The 21537-nt window shown below is 39.8% G+C and overlaps 2 protein-coding genes across 5 annotated transcripts; both read left to right on the forward strand.

The window, feature by feature from the left end:
- Positions 1–362: 362 nt before the first annotated feature.
- LOC110973855 (uncharacterized) lies at positions 363–10167 on the forward strand. Of its 4 annotated transcripts, XM_087145064.1 has the most exons (10): positions 386–498; positions 1595–1671; positions 2583–2715; positions 3568–3909; positions 4489–4818; positions 5483–5704; positions 5966–6145; positions 6886–7027; positions 7343–7410; positions 7867–10167. In XM_087145064.1, exons 3-10 carry the CDS (start codon positions 2676–2678, stop codon positions 8010–8012), a joined length of 1470 nt encoding a protein of 489 aa, XP_087001190.1. In that variant the 5' UTR covers positions 386–498; positions 1595–1671; positions 2583–2675; the 3' UTR covers positions 8013–10167. The 4 variants fall into 4 exon arrangements, with proteins under 4 accessions (XP_022080706.2, XP_022080708.2, XP_087001190.1 ...); XM_022225014.2 differs by lacking the exon at positions 1595–1671 and having other exon boundaries at positions 363–498; XM_022225016.2 differs by lacking the exon at positions 1595–1671 and having other exon boundaries at positions 380–498; positions 2587–2715.
- A 3174-nt stretch (positions 10168–13341) lies between these two features.
- LOC147797024 (uncharacterized) lies at positions 13342–21348 on the forward strand. The gene is made up of 6 exons (XM_087145060.1): positions 13342–13508; positions 13991–14190; positions 15252–15602; positions 16350–16468; positions 16811–16892; positions 16992–21348. The coding sequence occupies exons 2-6, from the start codon at positions 14151–14153 to the stop codon at positions 18353–18355; spliced, it is 1956 nt and encodes a 651-aa protein (XP_087001186.1). The 5' UTR covers positions 13342–13508; positions 13991–14150; the 3' UTR covers positions 18356–21348.
- The last annotated feature ends 189 nt before the right edge of the window (positions 21349–21537 follow it).

Genomic DNA, 21537 nt, shown 5'->3' on the forward strand with positions numbered 1-21537 from the left:
ACTCCAGGTAAAAAAATCCAAAATCTGAGCAAAAATCCAGGGCTCCAGAAACCACACGACTGTGAAAAATTATTTATATACAACAAAAATACGGGCAGATTTCCGTGACGTAGCTCCATTTCCGCGTCATGTGACTTTAGCGCGACCGGCCAGTATGTTGCAACCATAGAGTTGGATATAATAATTATATCCAACTCTATGGTTGCAACACGGAGGGCCTTTCCCGGTCAATGACGTCACTACCACACAGGCGACTCGACTGTGTACATCCTTTTAACGCTGGGACATAGTAAAAAGGCTCTGGCTACCAGACAATGAATCTCACGTGAATCAATGAATCTCACGTGATGTAAACACTAATACATACATGTACTACGTTTGGAAAACGGTGCATGCGAGCCACACTGCATATTCCGTGATCAATCGTGAAAGTCGCAGTTCAGTTAGGCCAATACTACCGATAGAGAAGGATTACGTTACAAGCTAGCTGTAACGAGCGTAAGTACAAACATGTTTTCCTTGGCTCTTCCACACGTCTCAAATCACTTCTTATCCAACCGCCTCTTTTTCGTTACCATTATGAAAGATTTGCAGCAAATTTAGCTCGAGTTAAAATGGGTTCAACTTTCACAAATTCGCAACGCCAACATTTGATCGGACAAGTTTGTGTTTGGTTTCGTGCTAAGTGGCCTTAAGGGCTTAACAGATCACCTCTTTTAATACTTTCATATAATGAGTGGTAGTATCGCTGACCTTCCTCAAATATTAAATGAAGTGATTTGTAGAGGCCTCGTTTCTCAGACTACCAGCAGACCATGTTGTTTTCAACACTCTACTTTTTCATGTAAAGCAGCCATTTTTTAAACATCAAGACAGTACATATGCTTCCATACTCATATTTCATCTACTTTGCATGTTTTGTGGAAATTAAAAGATAACATTAGAAGATGAAGTGGCCATCCTTTAAATGTGGCAAATTCATTTTGACTTCCAAGTTTGTTTTAAGCTAGCATAGATAACTGGCTAACCCAGCTCTTGAGGCTCAAAAGTAAATCTCCCTATCCCAAGAGCTTAAGACCTAGCTTATTACAAGCTAAACATATTAACGAAACTCTTGGCCTCACTCACCCTGATAATAAATTACTGAATACGGTACAGCAATTGTTCTTGGAGCTTGTTACTAAAAATCAGTTTACCTTTTTCTTCTCAGTGAATTTATAATTGGGCAAGAATAAAGTGCATTGATGCTGTCCTCAAACCACTTAATGCAATTTACTTAAGAAAACAAGAGAACCAAGTCATTATTTTGACCCCAAACATACCACGGGAAGAAAACATATCAAGGGGGAGACATGTTGCCTTTCTAGTGAGAGTTCCAGTGCTTTGATAATTACTGCAACCTGTTAGGGTGAGGATTCTCTTACAGATGAAAAAGAAATTAACCTGTTCATGACACTAGCTTTTATAATCAAAATAAAACATCCTGTTCATCAATCTGTGGAAACATATCAAAACCAACTGTAGGAAGCATACCACATCCTCCTATTCTTTATCATTTACAGTCCGCATTCCATTACATTTTTTTTATTTTCAGTTGTGCAGAGTTCAGTTAAGATGACCTGGCTATGAAAACCTGAAACATAGTGCAAGATAAACTTGATTTATTCGCAGGTGACTAGAATTTTAAACAATATATTATTTTCATGTACTAAGTTTAAAGATAAGCGGTGAGAGATCAGAGTTCACCAAAGGTTTTTTCCACTGGCCTCTTGAGGTTCAGTAATGAATGGCTGCCTACTGCGGCTACTCTGTTGGCCCTTGGCAGCCAGCCAAATGTCAAGTGATTGTGCAAGTGTCAAATGTCCCCAGGTTGCAAAACACAAGGGGATTCCCCTGTTACTGCATACATGCACTGGACTAGATTTAAGAGAGTTGTGTGTCGGGATGAATCTTTTTGGCTTTTTTCAGCCTAACAGTCTTGTTCCAAATACTTGGCCACTTATAAATTCTCCACCCTTTTGTTTGACTGTCCCAGCCCTAGACCTCCCTATTATTTTCCTGGAGCTCATGAGGTAAAGTTGGACTGGTGGTTTAATTTGTCAGAAATGACTGCCGAACAAGGCAACATCATACAGTAGAATGCCGCTAAAAAGTTCAATTCATTTTTTTAACCGTAACTGAATGTGATACCATGCACACCTTGTCGTTTTAGGCATGTCACATCCACAATATAAAACATTATGCACATCACATTATCTCACGTACAACGGCAAGGACTACTGCACCACAACAGGTGCAGCAATTCATGGGGTGTTTTGCAGCATGTTGCAGCGTCAAATCAGCATGTGTCTGAATCTTGGCTGCAAGCAACGCACCTGTATGGAATGTGGCCGCAGCCACCAGGCCAGCGGTTTCTACATATGCAACCTTCACTTCCTTCACTCTCATCAATTGCACATAATCTTCTTTAACCCTAACCCTCCTCAAGCCTTCACCTGTTGGAGGACTGAGGAGTGTTAGGGTTAAGTTTGGTTTGGGGACTTTATAGCACTTGCAGTGAATATTTCTCTCGTGTCTTTCAGACAGACTGTCTACATCGGTGTATTGTGTGGTTCCCCTGGTAGTACCTATATAGCACCCACCATAATTTCCATCTGTTGTCCGACTTCTTCAGCATGAAACTACCGTTGTGTGTATTGCTAGCTCTAAGTACTCGTAAGTACCCCGCACAGCTGCTTCAGACTGCTCTTGCATATCAACTGTCTGGTCATCATTGAAGTATCCTCTGGGTTAGAATATTAGTGCATATGATCACAGGTGGATCTAGAGCACCTTCTGGGGGGTAGGTGGGGTGGGCATGTCCCTGTTTAACACCCCCCCCCCCATCCACCATTGGGGATCATGGACCTACACACCACACATCCTTTTTCCCCTAACACCAAATCCTTTGTTTACCTGTCACTGGTCCTCATCTCAGGCTGACTTCAGTACAAAGCAATCTCTTTGGGGAATCATTTAGCAAATACATGGAATATGAATCCTTGTCATTTCTGTCACAGTATTTGGCTCTGTAAGCGACGGACCATGTGAGGTACAGAAATATCCAACTGTTTTACTTGTATACTGAAATTGTCTCCATTAGGGTCACCACGGGTCAATGACATGTCCTTGATACTATACAAGCATACGATTTTGGGATTACCATTGCTGTATGATAAAAAAGCTATCAGCCTCATTTATGTGTTAGGTTGCCATTAGGTACATGTATTTGTATGACAGAGGCAGGAGGATAATTGGAATAACCCCCCCTAAAAATTACTTTGTATTCACTAGCTTCTTTTTCACACAATTCTCAGAAACAAAACAGAATTCTAAATGTTTCAAGCTGTTTTCACACCCTTGTTCTTGATCTAGAGCCTCGAGAACCCATTTGATGATGGGTCATACATTTTTTGTGTTTTTCCAATGAAGTCTGCCCCCCCCACACGGGAATATATTGCCAGACAGTTTTTATGAGCTTATTACACGTCATTGTTAATGATCAGCTCGTGTGATTTAATCTTGCAGTTTTTGCTTCACGGAGTAGTGCTGAATCAGGCTCCAGATTGGTATACATGTACTTACAAAGGGGTAAGCCCGGAGAAGTCTCAAATCCACTAGTTGCTGACAATTTGGCAAACCTGGAACAGGTTACCTCGGCCTATTGGTACAAGAACGGTGTCCGTCTGATTTCGTACCATGAAGGCCAAACCTATCCAGCCTCCAGAGCTGAAGATGGCAGATTCAACATCTCAGAGGAGTTGGATCTAATCATCCACAATGTGGCTGACACTGACGGAGGGGTCTACACAGTGAAGGTGGCGAAGAACGGTCAGCTGTTGCGAGGCCAGGTGAATGTGACAGTTGTCGGTAAGTACTGATACACATATTATGCAAGTTTCATCTGCCATTTTGCAGTTTACCTGGAAGTGAAAACATAACAATAACTTGTAAGGCACTGAAATGGACTGTCATGAAACTATGCTTATAGTTAAGGACAGGAATCTGACAGTTTGAAGGATTGTAGAATTTGTCAACTACTGTGGCTGCTCTCTCAAGAAAACACCCATTTTGTATAGCACACAAGCAATTCATACTCACTTTTGAAGATTATTTTCCATGTGACTTAAACTAAATAATTACCCGTATTTGAAACAAACTTGGCTGCTGATGATGCTTGAAGAAAAGTCCAGAAGTAATATGCCTTAAGCTGGGAGTCAGTTTTTAAGTTGTTCAGTACACATGAATAGCAGGAAAATGATAACTTAGAAACAACCTTGATGAATGCAGTATTCAGAATGCAAGTATTCTGGACTTGTTTTGATAACTCACATACATTGTTCTAAAATTGACCTTTTTTGGGTGTAAGCTATTCATTTGAAAAGCTGTAAGCATGCTGCACATGCCATTCTCAACTTTGGTTTGTATAATTAACGTTTTATCTTGCAGCTTCCTGTAAGGACATCTTGGCTCCCAGACATGTATACCTTGAGCGGGGCCACCGTGGGGTGATTCAAAATCCTCACGCTACTATAGAGTCTAACCACTGGCAGATTACCTCTGCCTATTGGTATAAAGAGGAACAGTTGGTGATATCCTGGTTTGAGGGCCACACCACCCTCAGACCTGGAGCCAAAAGTGGACAGTACAATCTCACCAGAGAACATTTTGCGCTGGTGATCAACAATGTCAGCGACACAGATGAAGGAAAGTACGTCAGCAGAGTGGTTAGGAATCACCAGCTGTCAGCATGGAGGCCGGTGAATGTGACAGTTATTGGTCAGTAATGCACAATTGCAGTTCATAGTTCAAAGAATCAATGTGGACCGTTACTTGCGTATGTACTAATTAAGTGACTAAAGGGTCATCTATCTTTCTTATCACTTCCACAAACGTACAAACTGGACATTGGGGGAAGATCTGGTTGCCACATATATGTATGCTTTTCAGATAATATGAAATGTGGAAATATGTGCAGAAGTAATTGTTTTCTTCCTTCTCAGTTTTTACAAAAATGGGGGTAGGGGATCCAGAAAAAGGGTACTCTTTTTCACTGGAAGAAAACCTTTTTTTAAAAATGGATGGCCGCTTACCTACATGTACCAGGCCCCACATTGATAAGGAGAAAATCTCACTTTAAGTAAAGAAAGGTTTGGATTCAAGACAGGACAAGTTAGTATAAAACATACCATCTATCTGATCTATTTATTTTTTCTTAAATGAGTAGAGCAGTGCATTTGCAAAACCTTTGTTCAGAATGAGTTTATCGAGGGTCTCCTGATGAGAAAAAAGCGTGCCAATTTCAAATTGGATTCAAACCCACTCCACCTCAGTCCCAAGGTGAGGGGGTCAAAAGAGATTCTCTGATACTTTCAGAAACTGGTTTATTTGTATTTTGGACCACGACTATTTCAAGCATGGGATTTGCATGTTAACATTTCAGTGAGACCAAGTGAGCCCATCCCTTGGGTTGAAGAGTGCGGTTCATCCAAAGATCGCAATGTCTGCTGCCGGATAGAGCTCCCTGCTGATGAGACCGAGTACACCCTTAACTGCCACATTGGCAATGCTAGACCAGCTGTCGATCTGCATCTGGTCCATGTATTGGCAAATGGCAGTCTTGAAGTGGTGGAACAGGTTGTCCACATTGGAACTCCTGACACAGGTAGGACACCATGTTTCCATGCTCACCACAGCCCAATTAAATTCTTGAGTGAAAAGATAGAGTCCAGTGTCAATGAGCACTTGGATCAGTTTAAACCCCGATTGTAGCCAGGCCTCTTGACATGGCATTACCCGTACCCACTCCCTTTCTCTTCTGTACAGTGCTTCAGCTAAATAAATTAGAAGCTTTTTTTAATGTTTTAATTGTCTCAACCTGCTTTAGCAGTGTTGGCTACATGTATTCAGATTTCTTTTTCAACAGAACACTCCGTGGTCAACACATCGCTGTCCTTTAATGGAACCTTCCGTGGGAACATCACTTTCCGTTGCCTAGCGACTGGCTTGGCAATGGGCCAAAACAATGGAAGCACTGTGGAAGTGCACATCTCTAAACTGTCGAAGGAAGGAAGAAGAAGGAAGGATTGGCATTCCACCAGTCCAGGTAGGGATATTTCTCTATTTTAAACAGGTCAGGGAACTCAGCCGAATAAGTTGTCCAGTTTTGGGCAACCAATAGAAAGAGACTGCCATGGGACAATTAAAACCTACAAACCTCTAGAAAACATTTCAAACATAACGGCTATGGACTAATCAGGCTATCCGGAGTAACATCCCAAGGATCTCCAAATAGGCATGCTCAGTCTGAAAGTGCCGCTTGCGAGTGAAACTAACATAAGTGTCCACGGTAAAGTGGCTATAGTCACAAGCTTATGACTTCCACAATGGGCACGTATGTTACAACCACGGCAGCCCATATTCATAAGTGCAGACTGTTGTCTTGAAGCTACCGGTATGAATCACATACATATAATACACAGTGCCAAATTATGATGGCAAAAATGTCCCATTGTGAAATAGCAGCTGTGACCTCGCTTGTGTCACTTTTTTGTTACAGTGATTCCAATCAACGTTGATCCTTCCCTCTAGCTAGCTCTTAAATCTACATGTACTTTACACTGCCCGTGTAAAACCAACACTGAGTAAATCTTGTAGTCATTTCTCTGTAAGATTCTCTGCCGTACTCTCTGCAAATGTCTCCTCCACACATAAATGATATCTGTAACACATTCTAAATCACAGCTTAAGAAATTATTGATAAAATGTCAATAGAAGATGCAGTTTCAAATATGTTGAAATATTTGTGGTAAACATTCAAAAATTCACAGATGTTAATTTTTTTAGCTTTTACAGTTTCTCCAACTACGAAAGTGGAAAACAAAGGGACTATCCGGCAAGCTTTCCACTGGATTGAAGCTACAGTTATACCTTCAGTTGCAGTTTTATTCTTCATGGTGGTTGTTTGTGTAGTTGTAGTAGTTAAAAGGTTGGTTTTCATTCAAGTAAATCCAAATAAATCTAAGGACAACATTCCAAATTTATGACAATGTGAAGTGCCCTGACTGTGGAGCAGTAGAAAAGTTTAGTTTCAAGTGGCTGGGTCCGTACTGATATGAACGCAAGAATATTTGGCAGAGTGAAGTGAATTCTGCACTTGAACTCTCATCAAAGATGTGTCGTAAGTTCCACTGCATTCTGGGAATTTTTCTGTACTGTCAAGTTACATGATGTACATGTAACTGAATTATTTACAGGTAATGAAGACACACATTCTCATATTTTTTTGTTCTCTTCAATACAGGATGCGTAAAAGACATTCTGAGAATAAGTGTGGCCAACAGACTAAGCTACAAGAGCCATCTTTAGCAGGTATGTTCTCCACAATGTTCCTTCAAGTCAATGCCCTCTTTTCCCCTTCTGGCCTGATACACATCTTTTGTGAGTTCTGTGTGCTTTGTTCATAATCAAGAATTTCAATTTTTCCACTTTGATTCTGCACATTTGCAGTTGAGGTTTCAATGAGGCTTCACAGTCACACGCAACAGACCCATCCATACTCTTGCTTTCTGACCAATCATAGCCTTGATTTACATCCGACATGCATGCAGCAAAGTCCAACGTGCATGCAAGCACGTATGATATGCACAGCAGGAACACATAGGGTGGTACTGGAGAGGAACACATGCTCAATGCCCACATGTGCAGTGGGCACGGCTTACTTGATCGGTCTACTCTTCTCTGCATTGGTGAGAAGTTGGAAATCATTATCAAGTGAAGGAATTGACCACTTTCCTATTGCACCCCCCTCCCAACTTTTTTGACCAGGTGATGCTGTAAACGTGAAAGCTAACCCTTCCCTGCAGCCCCTTACCACCCGCCCAGTCATGCCAGGAAACCAGGGCCATCAAGAGGAAAGCATCCAGGGTGCTCGTTTAGATGAAACTGTGGTGGACATAGATACCGGTACATGATTTAACGGTCTGGTAGAGTAAGGTGATGTGGACATTTTGGCCAGACATTCTTGTAGAAACCATGCATGGCTGCAGAGGAGATGAAGAACCTCTTAAAGATTTGTAGTGAGATGGGCAATGAGGTTAATGAGGTTATATTCTGTGAGACCAATGAGCACGTCTGTAAGAAAGGCTTAGTCGTTGCCTCAATCACTGAGTCAAAGGAAGGATTTCAACTTGAGGACTTTCTTATAGGTAAGGCTCAGTGAGAGATTTTCTTTTGTGACAGCCGTAGGTGTCACAGAGCAATTTGAAGGTGGCAATTAGTCATGCTAAATTTGTTGTTTGACTGTGAGGAAAAGAGATGCATTAAATAGCAGAGGGCATTGTTGAAGGTGAGACAAAATCCAACAGGTTTACTATTGCTACTGCTGGTTGAGAAAAAAATCTTCCAAGGAGGATTTGTCTGAGAAATGGGAAGGTGCCAATAGACCTTTTTCACCCGCGACTAAATGTAAACAATACCACCACGTGTGGACCGCCTTGGCCACAGTGATCACATATATTCCTACGGGCAGCTTCAACCACGTGCAAGTGCACGTGCAAACGCTGCATGCATGACTAGTTTTATCTTGAATAAGTAGATTGCCATCACAACACTATGCACTCATTACCATCACAACACATCATTGTTCCAGCATGATCGTGACATCACAGGAAAAAGGTCTATTGAAGTTGGTAAAACTTTGTCAAAGCCCTTGAGGACTGTAAATTTACATGTAGGTCAGTAAATCAGCAGTAAGATCGGTAAATCAGCAGAAAAGGTCAGTAAATCAGAAGTCTCCTCATCAGGAACATGAAAACTGTGGGTTTTTTTTTACACAATATGAGGCATTAATTAAGTTATGCATACTGATAAAACGTGATTTCTGTGAACACAACACAGTGTAGCCTTTTAAAAAATATGGAAATGTCACTGTGTACAGTAAAATCTTGGCATTTTGAGCTTTTATATTTTATGTACTTCCTGGCAACACCCATGTATTCTTATTTTATTTATTTGTAGAGAATTATGTCAGGTTTATCATTTCAGAGAGCATTTTATTTGCTTCTGTATTTATTGCATGAAATATATTTAATATTTGCAGTTGCGGTGAATATACTCAGACATGTTACGTACATACCATGTATGTCCTATAATGGAAGTACCGATAAGGGAATACCCTGAGCTAGTATTTGTTCAGGTATTCCCAGTTAAAAATAAGCTTGTATATATGGCAATATGAATTTCGGTTTACCTACATTATCTGTACATTGTAATAATATTCACAATATAGCAGCATATTTATTATTCATGAGGTGCACTTATATATACATTGTTGTGCTTTTAAAAGGTATGTGCTCTAAATGATCTGAGATTGCTTGTCAGAAGTAAAAGAAAAATGCAAGATGTTGAAAGTTTAAGTTATACTTTGTTAATAAGCATTTTAATGATAATATATGCATGTCAACCAACAACATTTGTGCTTCCAAGTCATCATGTATTTATTCCATGGGCTTGCGTCTAGCTGTCCAAGTTCTTTTTGCCCTGTGGACACAACGGTACATATGCATGTGTAACCTGATTTGTCCAAAGTTTTGAAATATGATCATTTAAAGAATGTAAGAAAACATCTACAAGCTTATTTGTATCTTTCCCTGGCTGATCAATAAAATAATTAACCACATAATTAGCCAGACACCTGGTACCAAATGAGTGTATGACGCTACATGAAATGTACTACTCAACTATGCGTAGTAACTGTAGCATCCCACTAATGCTATGACCAAATACACCTGTTGTGGAATTGTACACACTTTGACCAAATAAACGCTATGACCAAATACACCTGTTGTGGAATTGTACACACTTTGACCAAATCACGCTATGACCAAATACACCTGTTGCGGAATTGTACACACTTTGACCAAATACACGCTATGACCAAATACACCTGTTGTGGAATTGTACACACTTTGCTCACGATGAAAAGCAACAAAGTTTGGTTATTTTAACATGCTTGGTAGCAAAGCATATTTGTTTGGTTGGTTTGCCAAGGGGAATGGGGCTCCAATTAGACCTGAATTACTGAAACATGTATTATGTGATTTATGATTGATTAAACAGTAAAACTTTGATGTGTTGTAGTGACAGTTGCTCCCAGTAGATGCTGTAACTTCACTAGATAAATAACGACCAACTTAGAAATGTATCTCAGTAAATCGAACAGTTGAATGTCACTGGTGTGTCACTTTTTGGCAAAGTATATAGTAGGCCTTTGTTTACTTCAAAGTTCTAGTTTACTCCAAAATGCCTGTATTGAAAATGTCACAATTTGTAAATCACTTAATCTGCTGAACCAAGCTGACAAGAATATTATATTACCAACACATTTGCTGGACATAATTTGAGGATTTGCCCCACGCCCATATCAATAATTCAATACTTTACAGGCCTACTGACTGACATGTTACTTAAATTGAATACAAATTTCTAATTACCTCACAAAATTCCTGATAAAGCAGATTTGACTAAACGGCCAGCAAGTGTTGTATTTGATGTCACTGCAACAAAATGAACCCTAAAACCAAATTACCAAGCACAATTTTGTAGGGCTTTAGTACGGCTATTTCCATATCTGCAAATGTCTGTATTCTAAAAAATATGCGTGCATCAAAAAGCCAACACGCAAAATCAGTAAATGAATATTTAAGTTTGCTCTGCGTAAACAATGCAAACACGTGCGCGTATGCACTGCAAATAAGTTTTTTAATTGGATTTTATTTGTACCCGATGCACATTGCATTCAGACTACATAATTCGATATTCATTCTGTCTGATTTCGAATAATTATGTTCTACAAGCATGCATACGAATTCAAAATGTCTGTGTCCAGGACGGCACCAAATTTTCTTCACATGGAGGATGAGCAGCACGTTACTGCGTATCCAAACCGTATCATAATACCGAAGTGAGTAGTCATGCGCACAAGTATAAAAAGGCATTAGCACAAGAACCAGCGTGTGAACCAACGCATCCGTTTACATGACATTTAGTGGTTCTAGAACCTGGTTTAGAACCAGGAAGTGCAGTACAAATACATTACACGCACTTGTTGGTTCATGAAAATGCCTTTACACGATCGTAATGAAGCTAGAGGTGTCAAGCCTATTCGTTTATTCTACGCTAAGTTCGTGCAAGAATTTGGCGACATGACGTTCTATTACGTATGCTGCCATGTAACGCATGTGAAATAAAAAGCCGATAGTGTACCATCGCTACATTATCTTTGGCAAAAGACTATTCATCACATCAATTTAAATAAGCGTCACGTGCGTTTCATATGCGCGTTGGCGTCCGCGATGTCCCATGGTGTTTGTACCTAGGCCTAGTAATACACCAATTTTACGTGCCCCACGTCACCTCCATGCAGTTCTTTACACATGACATCCTGCTGGATACTTTACTACGAATTGTGTACATGATTCACTGTCCTAATTCAAGCTCATTCAAGGAAACAGTGTAAAATAAACAAAGTTTGGAGCCCCCCGCCAGGCAACTGAAGTCCCCGAGGCCTCTCAAAAAAAGATGTGTTATCTGGTCCTTCAGATTTCATTTGATTTTCAATTTTTAGTAGATTAACCAATAAATTTTTGTCTGCCCAAAACAAACTCACCCCCAAAAGTGAATGTTTCCAAGTCTTCTCAGCCGCCATTTTTCAAATGACATCCCTCACCTTTAGCCAGTTTCACAAATTTTTAGTTACATTTTTGTCTGCTTTCCCCCCACATGAGTGCCCCTGAATCTACAGAGATGATCCTGGGCCATACTTACAATTCAACAATTTCTTGGTCCACACAGACCGTTCTTTTGAAAGAATCTGCAGGGATAATTTTCAAGCGCCTCGTCCTAGAAGAGAATCCTTGAATGGGACGCTGCACCATTATGCACTGAGCAACCGCGGCTACCAAATTTCCGCGCGCGCCACGCATGCGCCATGGGTCGACGCGGTATGCACCCGTACCCGGCCCGGTGTACGGTATGGTCCATCTGACAAGAGAGCTCGGAACTCATGATCAGGGGTTTCCCAAGGCTGTCGCAAGGAGTGTATAGTCTAGTAGCACTAGAGCAGATCTTACAGTTTGGACGTGAATGCTAAACCTTGACTACAAGTCGTTCTGTTTTTGGTACAACCTCGCTGCTTGTTTTGCATAATTTATTTTGTCCGGCGCTGTGTTGATTGAACGCTTGCGCAACTCGGCTTTGGGAATTCCAACCACGCCAACTTAGCCTTAATTCCGAGCGCAGAGTCCTCATGCGGCACTCATGCTGCATGCATTGCACACCCAAGGTTTTCTGTTTCATATAAATTAAAAATCGTTCTTGCCTTTTAATGTAACTGCACCCGTGGGCGTGAATCCCTGGGGGTTGGGGGATAGTTTTTGGACAGGAGGGGTGGTTCACAGAGCCCCCGTTTATGCAATCAATTAAGAGACAGCCAGAAGTAGTAAATAGGTTACGTAACAATAACATGAACAGATTCAGTATTTGTTTCAGAAAGAAGATGGACAGATCATAGGATATTAGATTACAAATATTAAGATATTTTTCATAATTTGAATGACTTTCCGACAATCCCAATTACTTTTTGCAATTTAGGCAGTGTATGACTGAGCCACTGTTTATACGTCATGTGTTATTGTGTTAGGCTTTAGGTATTACAGGTACACTGGAGAAAATGAAAAGACATGGGAAAACTATTTGGGCACAGTACATGCCATGACAATACCAGGGAATTTCATGGCACTGTAAAAAGTGCAGGGGTGCTACAAAACCAGATTTATGGGTGTACCCCATGGACAGGGTTTTTACTGAGCCCCCCCCCCTGTTTTCCCCAGTCCTACTGCTCAACAACAGAGATTTACGCAACAAGCTGCACAATGATCCTTTTTTAAATAAATTTGATCATCCTGCTGAATGAAATATCAGTCGGATAGAAAAGCAGAAAATGTTCAAATTATATTTGTTGAAAGAAGAAATTAATATTAAAATTAATATTGGCCCCTCAGAAGATAAATTTGACCATCGGCGATCCCAACTCAATCTTGCTTAGTGTTGGTGGTCCAAACGGCCCATGCATGCCCGCGTTTGCCTCGATGCATGAAAAGGTTTCAAACTTGAATCGAGTCTATAAGCATCTATTTATGCACTCAGAGCGTTGGCTCGGCCGGCGACGGGTTCATAATGGGGAATCCCCACCCAGACAGGTATCAAGAAATTGGCATCACGGTACCGAATGAAATTGGGATTGGGTACCTGACATATCAGGAAAATACGTGTTTGACTGGACCGAGATTGTTGCTCACACATTAAAAACAAACGGACCACACTTGATTTTTTAGATTGAGACATTGGCAGTCAACGGCAGCACACCGAGGATTGATCTTCACAGATATGAACTTTTCTTCTGGATTTAGGTAAACAGAAGTTCGAATTTCAGTAGGCCGAGTGCATACTGAAATCTTTTTTCTTTATAAAACATTCATGAATTTAATTCAACATTAACAATGTTTTTTTTTGGTTGATAGCCCTCAATTGCACCGAAATTTTGTGCAGGCCTACTGCTACAAGTAATATTGGAAAGGATGTTAATCCTTAAGCCACTTCAGCGGTTGTGTACAAAGTCTATGGGGAGTCAAGAACCTTGTAAAGTTCGAATGATTCTCGGTGAAGAGCAATCAGGGGAACATACCGAAGATTAGCACTGACTAGTAAGACTCACTGAGAGGCCCCAACTGAGTTTATGTCTGGGAGGAGTGTACCTTTGTCAGTGCTGAACGTTATTAATATCCTCTCGCAGAAAAATGCCAACCTGAAAAGATTTTCGGTGTCCAGTTTTAGCAAGTATTTTATTTTTGTACATGTACATTGAAATGATACACTCTGTATTTTTTTACAGGAGAACTCCTGAGCTTCAGCTTGGAGATCCTTTGTTGTCATACTTGTTTGCCTAAAATTTACCACTGGAAGGGGGGTCACTTTGTGGCCGAACATTTGGCAACTTTTTGTTCATTGACCACCACAGGCTGCACCAATAAAGGTGTTTTGCTTTCCTGCAAATGGCTGACAAAGCAAGTAAATGTATCATTTGTTTCTTAGGTAAGTGCTTGCTTTTCAATATTGCAAGTAAGACATTTTGTAGAATTGCAGTACAATCTTTGCTGATCCTCCTAGCCAAGGGAGAGTTCAGTGGGTTGCAGTGGCACGAATACATGCACAGGATGAAATGCCGACTGTCAACAGATTTTGTTCCTTCTCTAATTTTTTTTTTTTTGGGGGGGGGGAAAACTGCCTCATTCCACCTCAAGTATGCCAGTCTACATGTTGCACATAATGAGATAAAAATTGTAACACCCTAGATTTACCTCTCTTTTTACAAGGCAATGGGATGTTAACATTTTTTAAATGGAGTGACACTCAGAAATTTTCTCCATGGGTGGTATCATGTGTAAGAAACAGCAGGATGGATGGATGACTAACTGCATAGCACATATGGGGAAAGTTGATCTTACAGTTGTAAACCTTAGGCTTTCTTGAGGCAAACACACATTGTGTAAGTAGTAAGTACATGTAGAAGCACTCATAACTAGTTCAAGTAATCAGAGAGCAGTGGTAACTTGGAAATCAACCTGCTGATACAGGATGTGTGTCACGGCTGTTAAATAGTAGGCTCATAATTTTAACAAATTTAAAATGTAACAGGAAATAAATAATTTACTGTTTGGCAACACAGGCAGGAAAATGACATTAAAGTTGTAACATCTTGGCCTCTTTGATGCCTAACTTTTAGGCAATCACTCTCATTGCACAAAAAAGTTGCCTTAACAAAATTTCTAAACTATGGCATTGGCCTGTGGTAATTCATTAATTTCTTGATGTACTTTTTTGGGCTTAAATGGTTCCTGACTTATGTGACTGATTTCTTTTTGTGGGGTAGACTTTTCACGTGCATGTACCAGCATTCCAACACAAAATTTGAAAAACGTCAAACAAAACCTTGTGCAGTTTGGAAATTCCTCAGTCTGAATCCTCTCAATCTATGAAAAAAGGGCCATGCACCCTTTTTTTCTTTCTTGCAGTTTCCAACTTCAAGTACCCTTTCAGTATAAGTACATGCAGTACACTGATTTTGAAACATTATGGCCATATTCTTTACACAGTCTGTGAGTGCCTGGTAGTCTTATTATCAGCAGAAGCTGAACGTGTTGAGTTGCAACAGGATGAAACTGGATATGTGCCATGTCCCCCCATTGCCAACAAAGTGTTTAACATCAGCCAGATACAAGCAGCATATTGGTACAAAGGACTGACTGCTAGACGATTTCTGATTTCAAATTATCTTGGAACCATCTACCTGGGCAACAAGTTACCAAGTGGAAAGTACGAGCTGCATGAAAATTTCTCTCTGGTGATCAATAATGTCACTGATTCAGATGGGGGGGCCTATGTATGGCAACTCAAACCAAAGGCTGGCGCATTGAAGGAAGGAGTTGTGAACGTCACTATTGTTGGTGAGTGCTGCAGTATTTTACTTTCTCTTATGCTAAATTGAAAGACATCAAGAGATGAGAGATGAGAATCAGACAGAAGACATGTATGTTAACATTTCTTAAGGACAACAAAGGCCAGAGGCAAAGAGAATTGTCTAAAATTTTTGTCTGGCAAAAAAAAAACACCTGACCAGAACAAAGTTTAACCCTAAGAGTCCCCACCAGCCTGTGTTGGAAAAGGCAGACTGTTAGGGTTAACCACTGTGGGATGACATCATGCAACCCTTGATGAGCTGCATCTTTAGGTTAGAACAATAAAAATGTTCAATGTCAGCCGTACAGTGTGTATCAAACACTTGACTTTAAAGCTAATGTAGCATGCAATTAAAACTAGGTTGGACTTTCTAGGGCGGCACACAGTTTGTTAGGGGAGCACCAACAGTCAACAAATTCCAGCTTGCTTGATACAGGTTGTTTTCATTTCAAAATCTCACATTGAGTGAGTACCAACCTCTGCTGGGGGGTTCCCCTCCCTTACATCCCCTGTAGCTATGCCACCAGTACCATGAAATATTTCAGTGACTACTGTCTCAAATATTTCTGCATCAGATGAGATGCAGATGTCCATTTAATCAGTGTCATCTTCTCCAGAGAGAGAAAGAGATGAGACATGTGGCAGTCTATGGCCAATGTACTGTTTAATTGTTCAAGCTGAAATGTAACTGTTGTTTGGTTCCTGATCGAAATCACCACTGCAACCTGTTGTAGGTCCAGGATCAAGTTCTCCAAGCGAACAGTCTGATGGTCTCCCTCCAGGGGTTATTGCTGCCATTGTTGTCATTGCAGCTCTTGTTGACATCACAATATGTGCATTGCTTGTGTACAAGGTTTGTATCAGTCACATTACTCAGAGCATTTATAAGAGGTTTCCCTAATATCACTCTCAAGAAATGAGTATTATAGTATTAACGATTTTTGTGTGAAATTTGGCTTTCCTATATTGAATAAAAAGGGTGCGCTGAGCATGTTAATGGGCAGGTGCTTTTGAAACACCTGTCTGCTAGCTTGAAAACAAACACTATTTTCCAGCATACACTGTTGAGGTAAAATGCTAAAACAGTTGTGTCCTCTACATGTTCATGCATTTTTATTGTGAAAGTAGCTAATGTTCAGTTTTTTTTTCATTGTACAGTTTAATGTCCCAATTGATCCTTTTTTTCCATTTGTAGATATGGGTTAGGCGTAGGTGGACCTATAGGAGACCTGCTGAAAATGAGCCAGATATTACAATGGAAGACGTTCCTATAGAAGGTGAGAGGAAATTAACAATAATTAGATTTTCTCAATTTCTCACTCACGAAGAAACTTGCAAAATTGAATCACTTGCCGATTATTTTTTTTTTTTTTCAGAAATTCATGACATACATTCTGTAGCAGACAAGTTCTTGAAACACTTGCGGACGTTTTACAAGCACGAGATGGAAACCATCCCCATTCATCCTGCAGATCATTCCAAGACATCATCTTTCATCATCTTTCCAGAGATGTACAAACTCAGTCACAAAATAAGCAAAGCAAAACCACGACAAAAGCTGAAGTCACTGAATGATCTGATGAAGTTGCTGGCTGAGAGAAGTCACGTGGCCTTGTTGGGAAGTGCAGGATGTGGCAAGGCCACTTTGATCAGAAAAATGGGATATGACTGGGCGTGCCTTGTGTCAAGCTTGAACAAACCCGTGTTCAAATATCTGGTTGTCTTGAGGATGAAAGAGATTCGCGATACCGTAGACATCTTGGAAGCTATTCGCAGGATTCTTCCAAAAGACTTCAGAATTACCAACGAGAAGCTAAAAGAGCTGTTGGTTGAAATCCAGGGAGATTTGCTGATGATAGTGGATGGCTCATGTTTGTCCTCTGAAGAGTTCCCTGGGCCAGGACCTGAAGGCGAGTGGTCCTTGAGGGATGTACTGTCCTTCAATGTATTAAGAGACTGCTCTCTGTTGGTGACCGTTGATAGCCATCAGTTGGAACAGCTTCAGAGCTATTACAACAAGTACACTGTTGTTGAGACAGACGGTTTCTCATCTGAGAACATTGTAAAATACATTAACCAATTCTTTGAAGGTGACAAAAGAGTAGCTAAAGGACTTGTCAGATTAGTTCAGTCGTGTGAAATCACTGGAACAATAGCCAAGTCCCCCATTATGCTGCTAGTCCTGTGTCTAATGTGGTATAAAGACAAGTCCCTTCCTCGACTAGCTGAAATCTTTGATAGAGCTGTAAATGTGCTGGTCGAACATGTCTGGCGGGGTAGTACAGGCAAGCCTGATCCCCAGGAGGTTGAAGAATTCAAGATGGGTATCGGTGAAGTTGCCGTCAAAGGTTTACTGAATGCCAGTGAAAGATCAGATTTCTTGCCGAGTGAGTTTCCAGATGATGGCACTCTGAAATTTGGGTTAAAGATTGGAGCTCTGTCAAAAGCAACCCGCACCATCGCAGAAAAACAGGAATCCTTTGTCACGTTCTCACGCACATATTACCAGGAATACCTGGCTGCTTGCTACTTAATTCACAGTAATATAGAAGAGTTACTGTCACACCTAACCCTAGAAACCGTACAAAAAAAGGAGATACTCATCCGATTCTGTTGCGGAAAGAGTATCAATACCCAGTCGGTGATTACTAATCACCTTCAGGGCCTCATGAGCAGTGGTCAACAGACCCAGAAAGAGTCATGGCTGCAAAAATTCACAAGAAATCTTCCTAAAATGTGAAGCCTGTACCAGATTATGGTAGCAACAGAAGGATACAGTTGAAACATATGCCCTTTTTTAAGCATCACTTTTGTGACTGTAACTTATTCAAAAAGCTACATACATGTAGCTAAAACATAGAGTCACTGCTTTCCCAGTCCTCAATGCATTTAGTTCTAAAACTGTTTCTTTCCCATGGATGTGAGGGTTAAATTTGAAGGATCAAGCATCTTATTCTCAAACAATAGGAAAGAATCCAGCATCTTATTCTCAAACAATAGGGGTATAGATGTACAAATCATTGGCAGATATCATAAGACTCTCATTCCGAATTTTCATCAAAACATTGCAGTAGCTATCTTGGACGTGAGTTACCATATACCTTTAGTCTAATGCTGTGTATGTTTGCAAGAACTGTTTCAAATATTTGCATGAAATTAATCATTATTTATAACTGCATGAAACTCGTAATTTTCAGCCTGTGGACTAGAAATAAATTTAAATTTGAATTAAATATTTGTATTAGTCTGTATGTCAAAAAAACAACACAACGCCTCAAATTGAGTGATATTGCAAGTGTATATTGGCCTGCAGTATAACCATAACACAAGGCCTCAAATTGAGTGATATTGCACGTGTATATTCGCCTGCAGTATAAGCATTCAGTAGTTCCGTTTAAAATGCGTATGCGACAGTGAAGACTGTTAAATCCTGATTTTTTTTTTCATTTTGCATAAAGTGTTATGAGGAGTTGACCCATCAGGGTAGAATCATGTTAGTGTAGCTTGTGAAATACAAATGTCTATAGACCGAGCAAAATCTGAGACAAACGTCACCTTGCAGAATGCCATGAGATTGACTAAGTCGCATGGCTAACTCACAAAAAGCAATAGGTCAATTTAGAGTCTTCCCAATGCTTAGTGTTGTTGAATGTGGAGAAGCTACTTGTATGCATTTTAAAAAGAAATTTCACAGTTTTCAATTATGGACATTAATTCAGCTGGTGTGTTGAACTTATAAGATGGTGCAACACCATTCCTTCAACTTCTGTGAATACCCCACAGCTGAAATAGAACCTGCTGTAAATTGATAACAGAAAATGTTACTGTGATGTAACATTGATACATGCTGGAAAAAATATCCTGTTATGCTTTTCATATCTGCCTTATGCCTCTGATTTGAAAATTAAAATGGAGAAGAATTATAAGCACTTTTTAATTGAAGAAATTTATGTTTCTAAACGCACTTATTTGTACATTTTGTATATTTCTATTTATGTTTGTGCTGCAGGATTTTTTTATCATGACAGGCTGCGCAAAATGTCCATATTTTATAATACTGGATTTTATTTCACAAAATGTGAGAGTTAAAAAAAGCTTAGACGAAAGAAAATAATCTTTGGTATATTTGAATACAATTATGGCTGTAAAGTAGATATTGATAATTAGAATGCAATTAACTTTGGGATAAATAATGTTTGTGACCTGTTCTTTTTATAACACAGCAAATCATCAAATTTAACTGATAATGAAATTCATTCACAGAAATGTCACATGATCAGCAACTCTGACACGTGGTACATATGTCGACATGAAGTGGATATTATATCAGTTACAATGATTTACAATGAGTCATCACATGAAGAACAAGTTTGGCTCAAGAAATCAAACCCTTGTCTTCTGATTTTGACAAAATTGAGACGGTTCCTCAAGTTTTGCAAGGGGATGGGGGATCGGCAAGATTTCACCATAAATGATGTGAAAGAAGTAGAATAAGCATTTAAACTGGAAAATGTAGAAATTCTGTGCTGAAATTGTTACTGGTTGGCATGCTCCTGAGTGAAGCCATGTATCATGTGTGCGAGGTAGTTTAAGGCCACAGTAATTTACATGCAGTCCATGTTCTTTAAATGTAACTTTGTAGAAACTGACTTACAGAGTAACATGCATTTGGTAATATAAAAAGAAATTTAAAATGCTTACTTCATAATGACAAAAATTTCATAATTTAATTTACTTGGAGTGTTTAGGACCGCCAATTACATGTGTACCATAAGTATCTGCAGCCAAACTACGTGTAGTTGTTGTTAGTATTACCATTTATGGTATCACTGGATGATTTGGTGTCAAGTATGTCCAGACATGCCATGTAATCTTGCAAGAGAAGAGGTGTATGTCTCAGCCAGCATTATGAGTAGTGTAAAAGAAAGTTTACTCCATGTGACTGTCAACGTCAAATGACAGGCAAAATAATGAAGGGCAGATCCAGAAACACCCAATTTTAACATGCTGGTAAGATCTCTGTCGAGTTGTTGCAAACTTGCGACTAGTCTGACTTCAACGAGAAGTTTGTTGTAGTTGAGACTTCCCGTTGGATACTCAGCGGAAAACTCACTGGTCACATTTACAGAGAGCTAATAGCCAAAACTTCCATCATAGCCCTTTGCACTGATCACTTCCACATCATGCAAAGTGGTCATAATTACAGTGCTCAAGGTGAGCGTAAATTCGATTTAGTGTTGTTTGTCTTTGAATTATGTCACCGTACTTTGCATTGAGTCGGTGTGCTGTATAGTATGGGCAGGAACTGTCATATTGATTGTGATTGTGCTAAATCCAAATAAAATATGTGAATGCGAACTGAATCTGCTTGCCCTGAAGAACGTACTCAGTTACCGAAAGCTCGGTAATCACATATTTCAGAGCACTGATTTGATAGTATATTCTTATCAATATTCTGATCACGGTGCTACGCAGCCCTTCCATATTTCTCTAAAATATGTGAATACTGTATTTAATGATTTTCAAGGTCTTAACTGTAAACAGGCAGGGCGCACAAAGTGGTTTATTTTTTTCTGAGTAAATAGCATCGCTGTCAATTTGTCACAGGTTTTTGTTGCACTCAAGGATCCCCAACCTTGTGGAAAATTTGAGTTGCCTAACATTTCCACCTGATTTAAAATCAGTAAAAGTAAAATAAATTGATTGCATTGCCAATTTGTTATGAAGACTGGCTGTGGGGCGTTGAGAAAGTTCTGAAATACAGTTTCGTAGTCCCAGTCTTTGCTTTTTCTCATCATTTCTAAATGAGTGATTATCACTTGCTTTACGGTGAACTTGAAAAGTGATGCCAAAATGTTAAGTTTTAGTTCTAATGCATCACCGAAGTATCAGCCACATTTTTCGGGAGCGCACACAAATACA

Source organism: Acanthaster planci, linkage group LG13, assembly GCF_054643075.1.
Source record: "Acanthaster planci isolate LZ-2023a linkage group LG13, COTS_SCS, whole genome shotgun sequence".
NCBI lineage: Eukaryota > Metazoa > Echinodermata > Asteroidea > Valvatida > Acanthasteridae > Acanthaster > Acanthaster planci.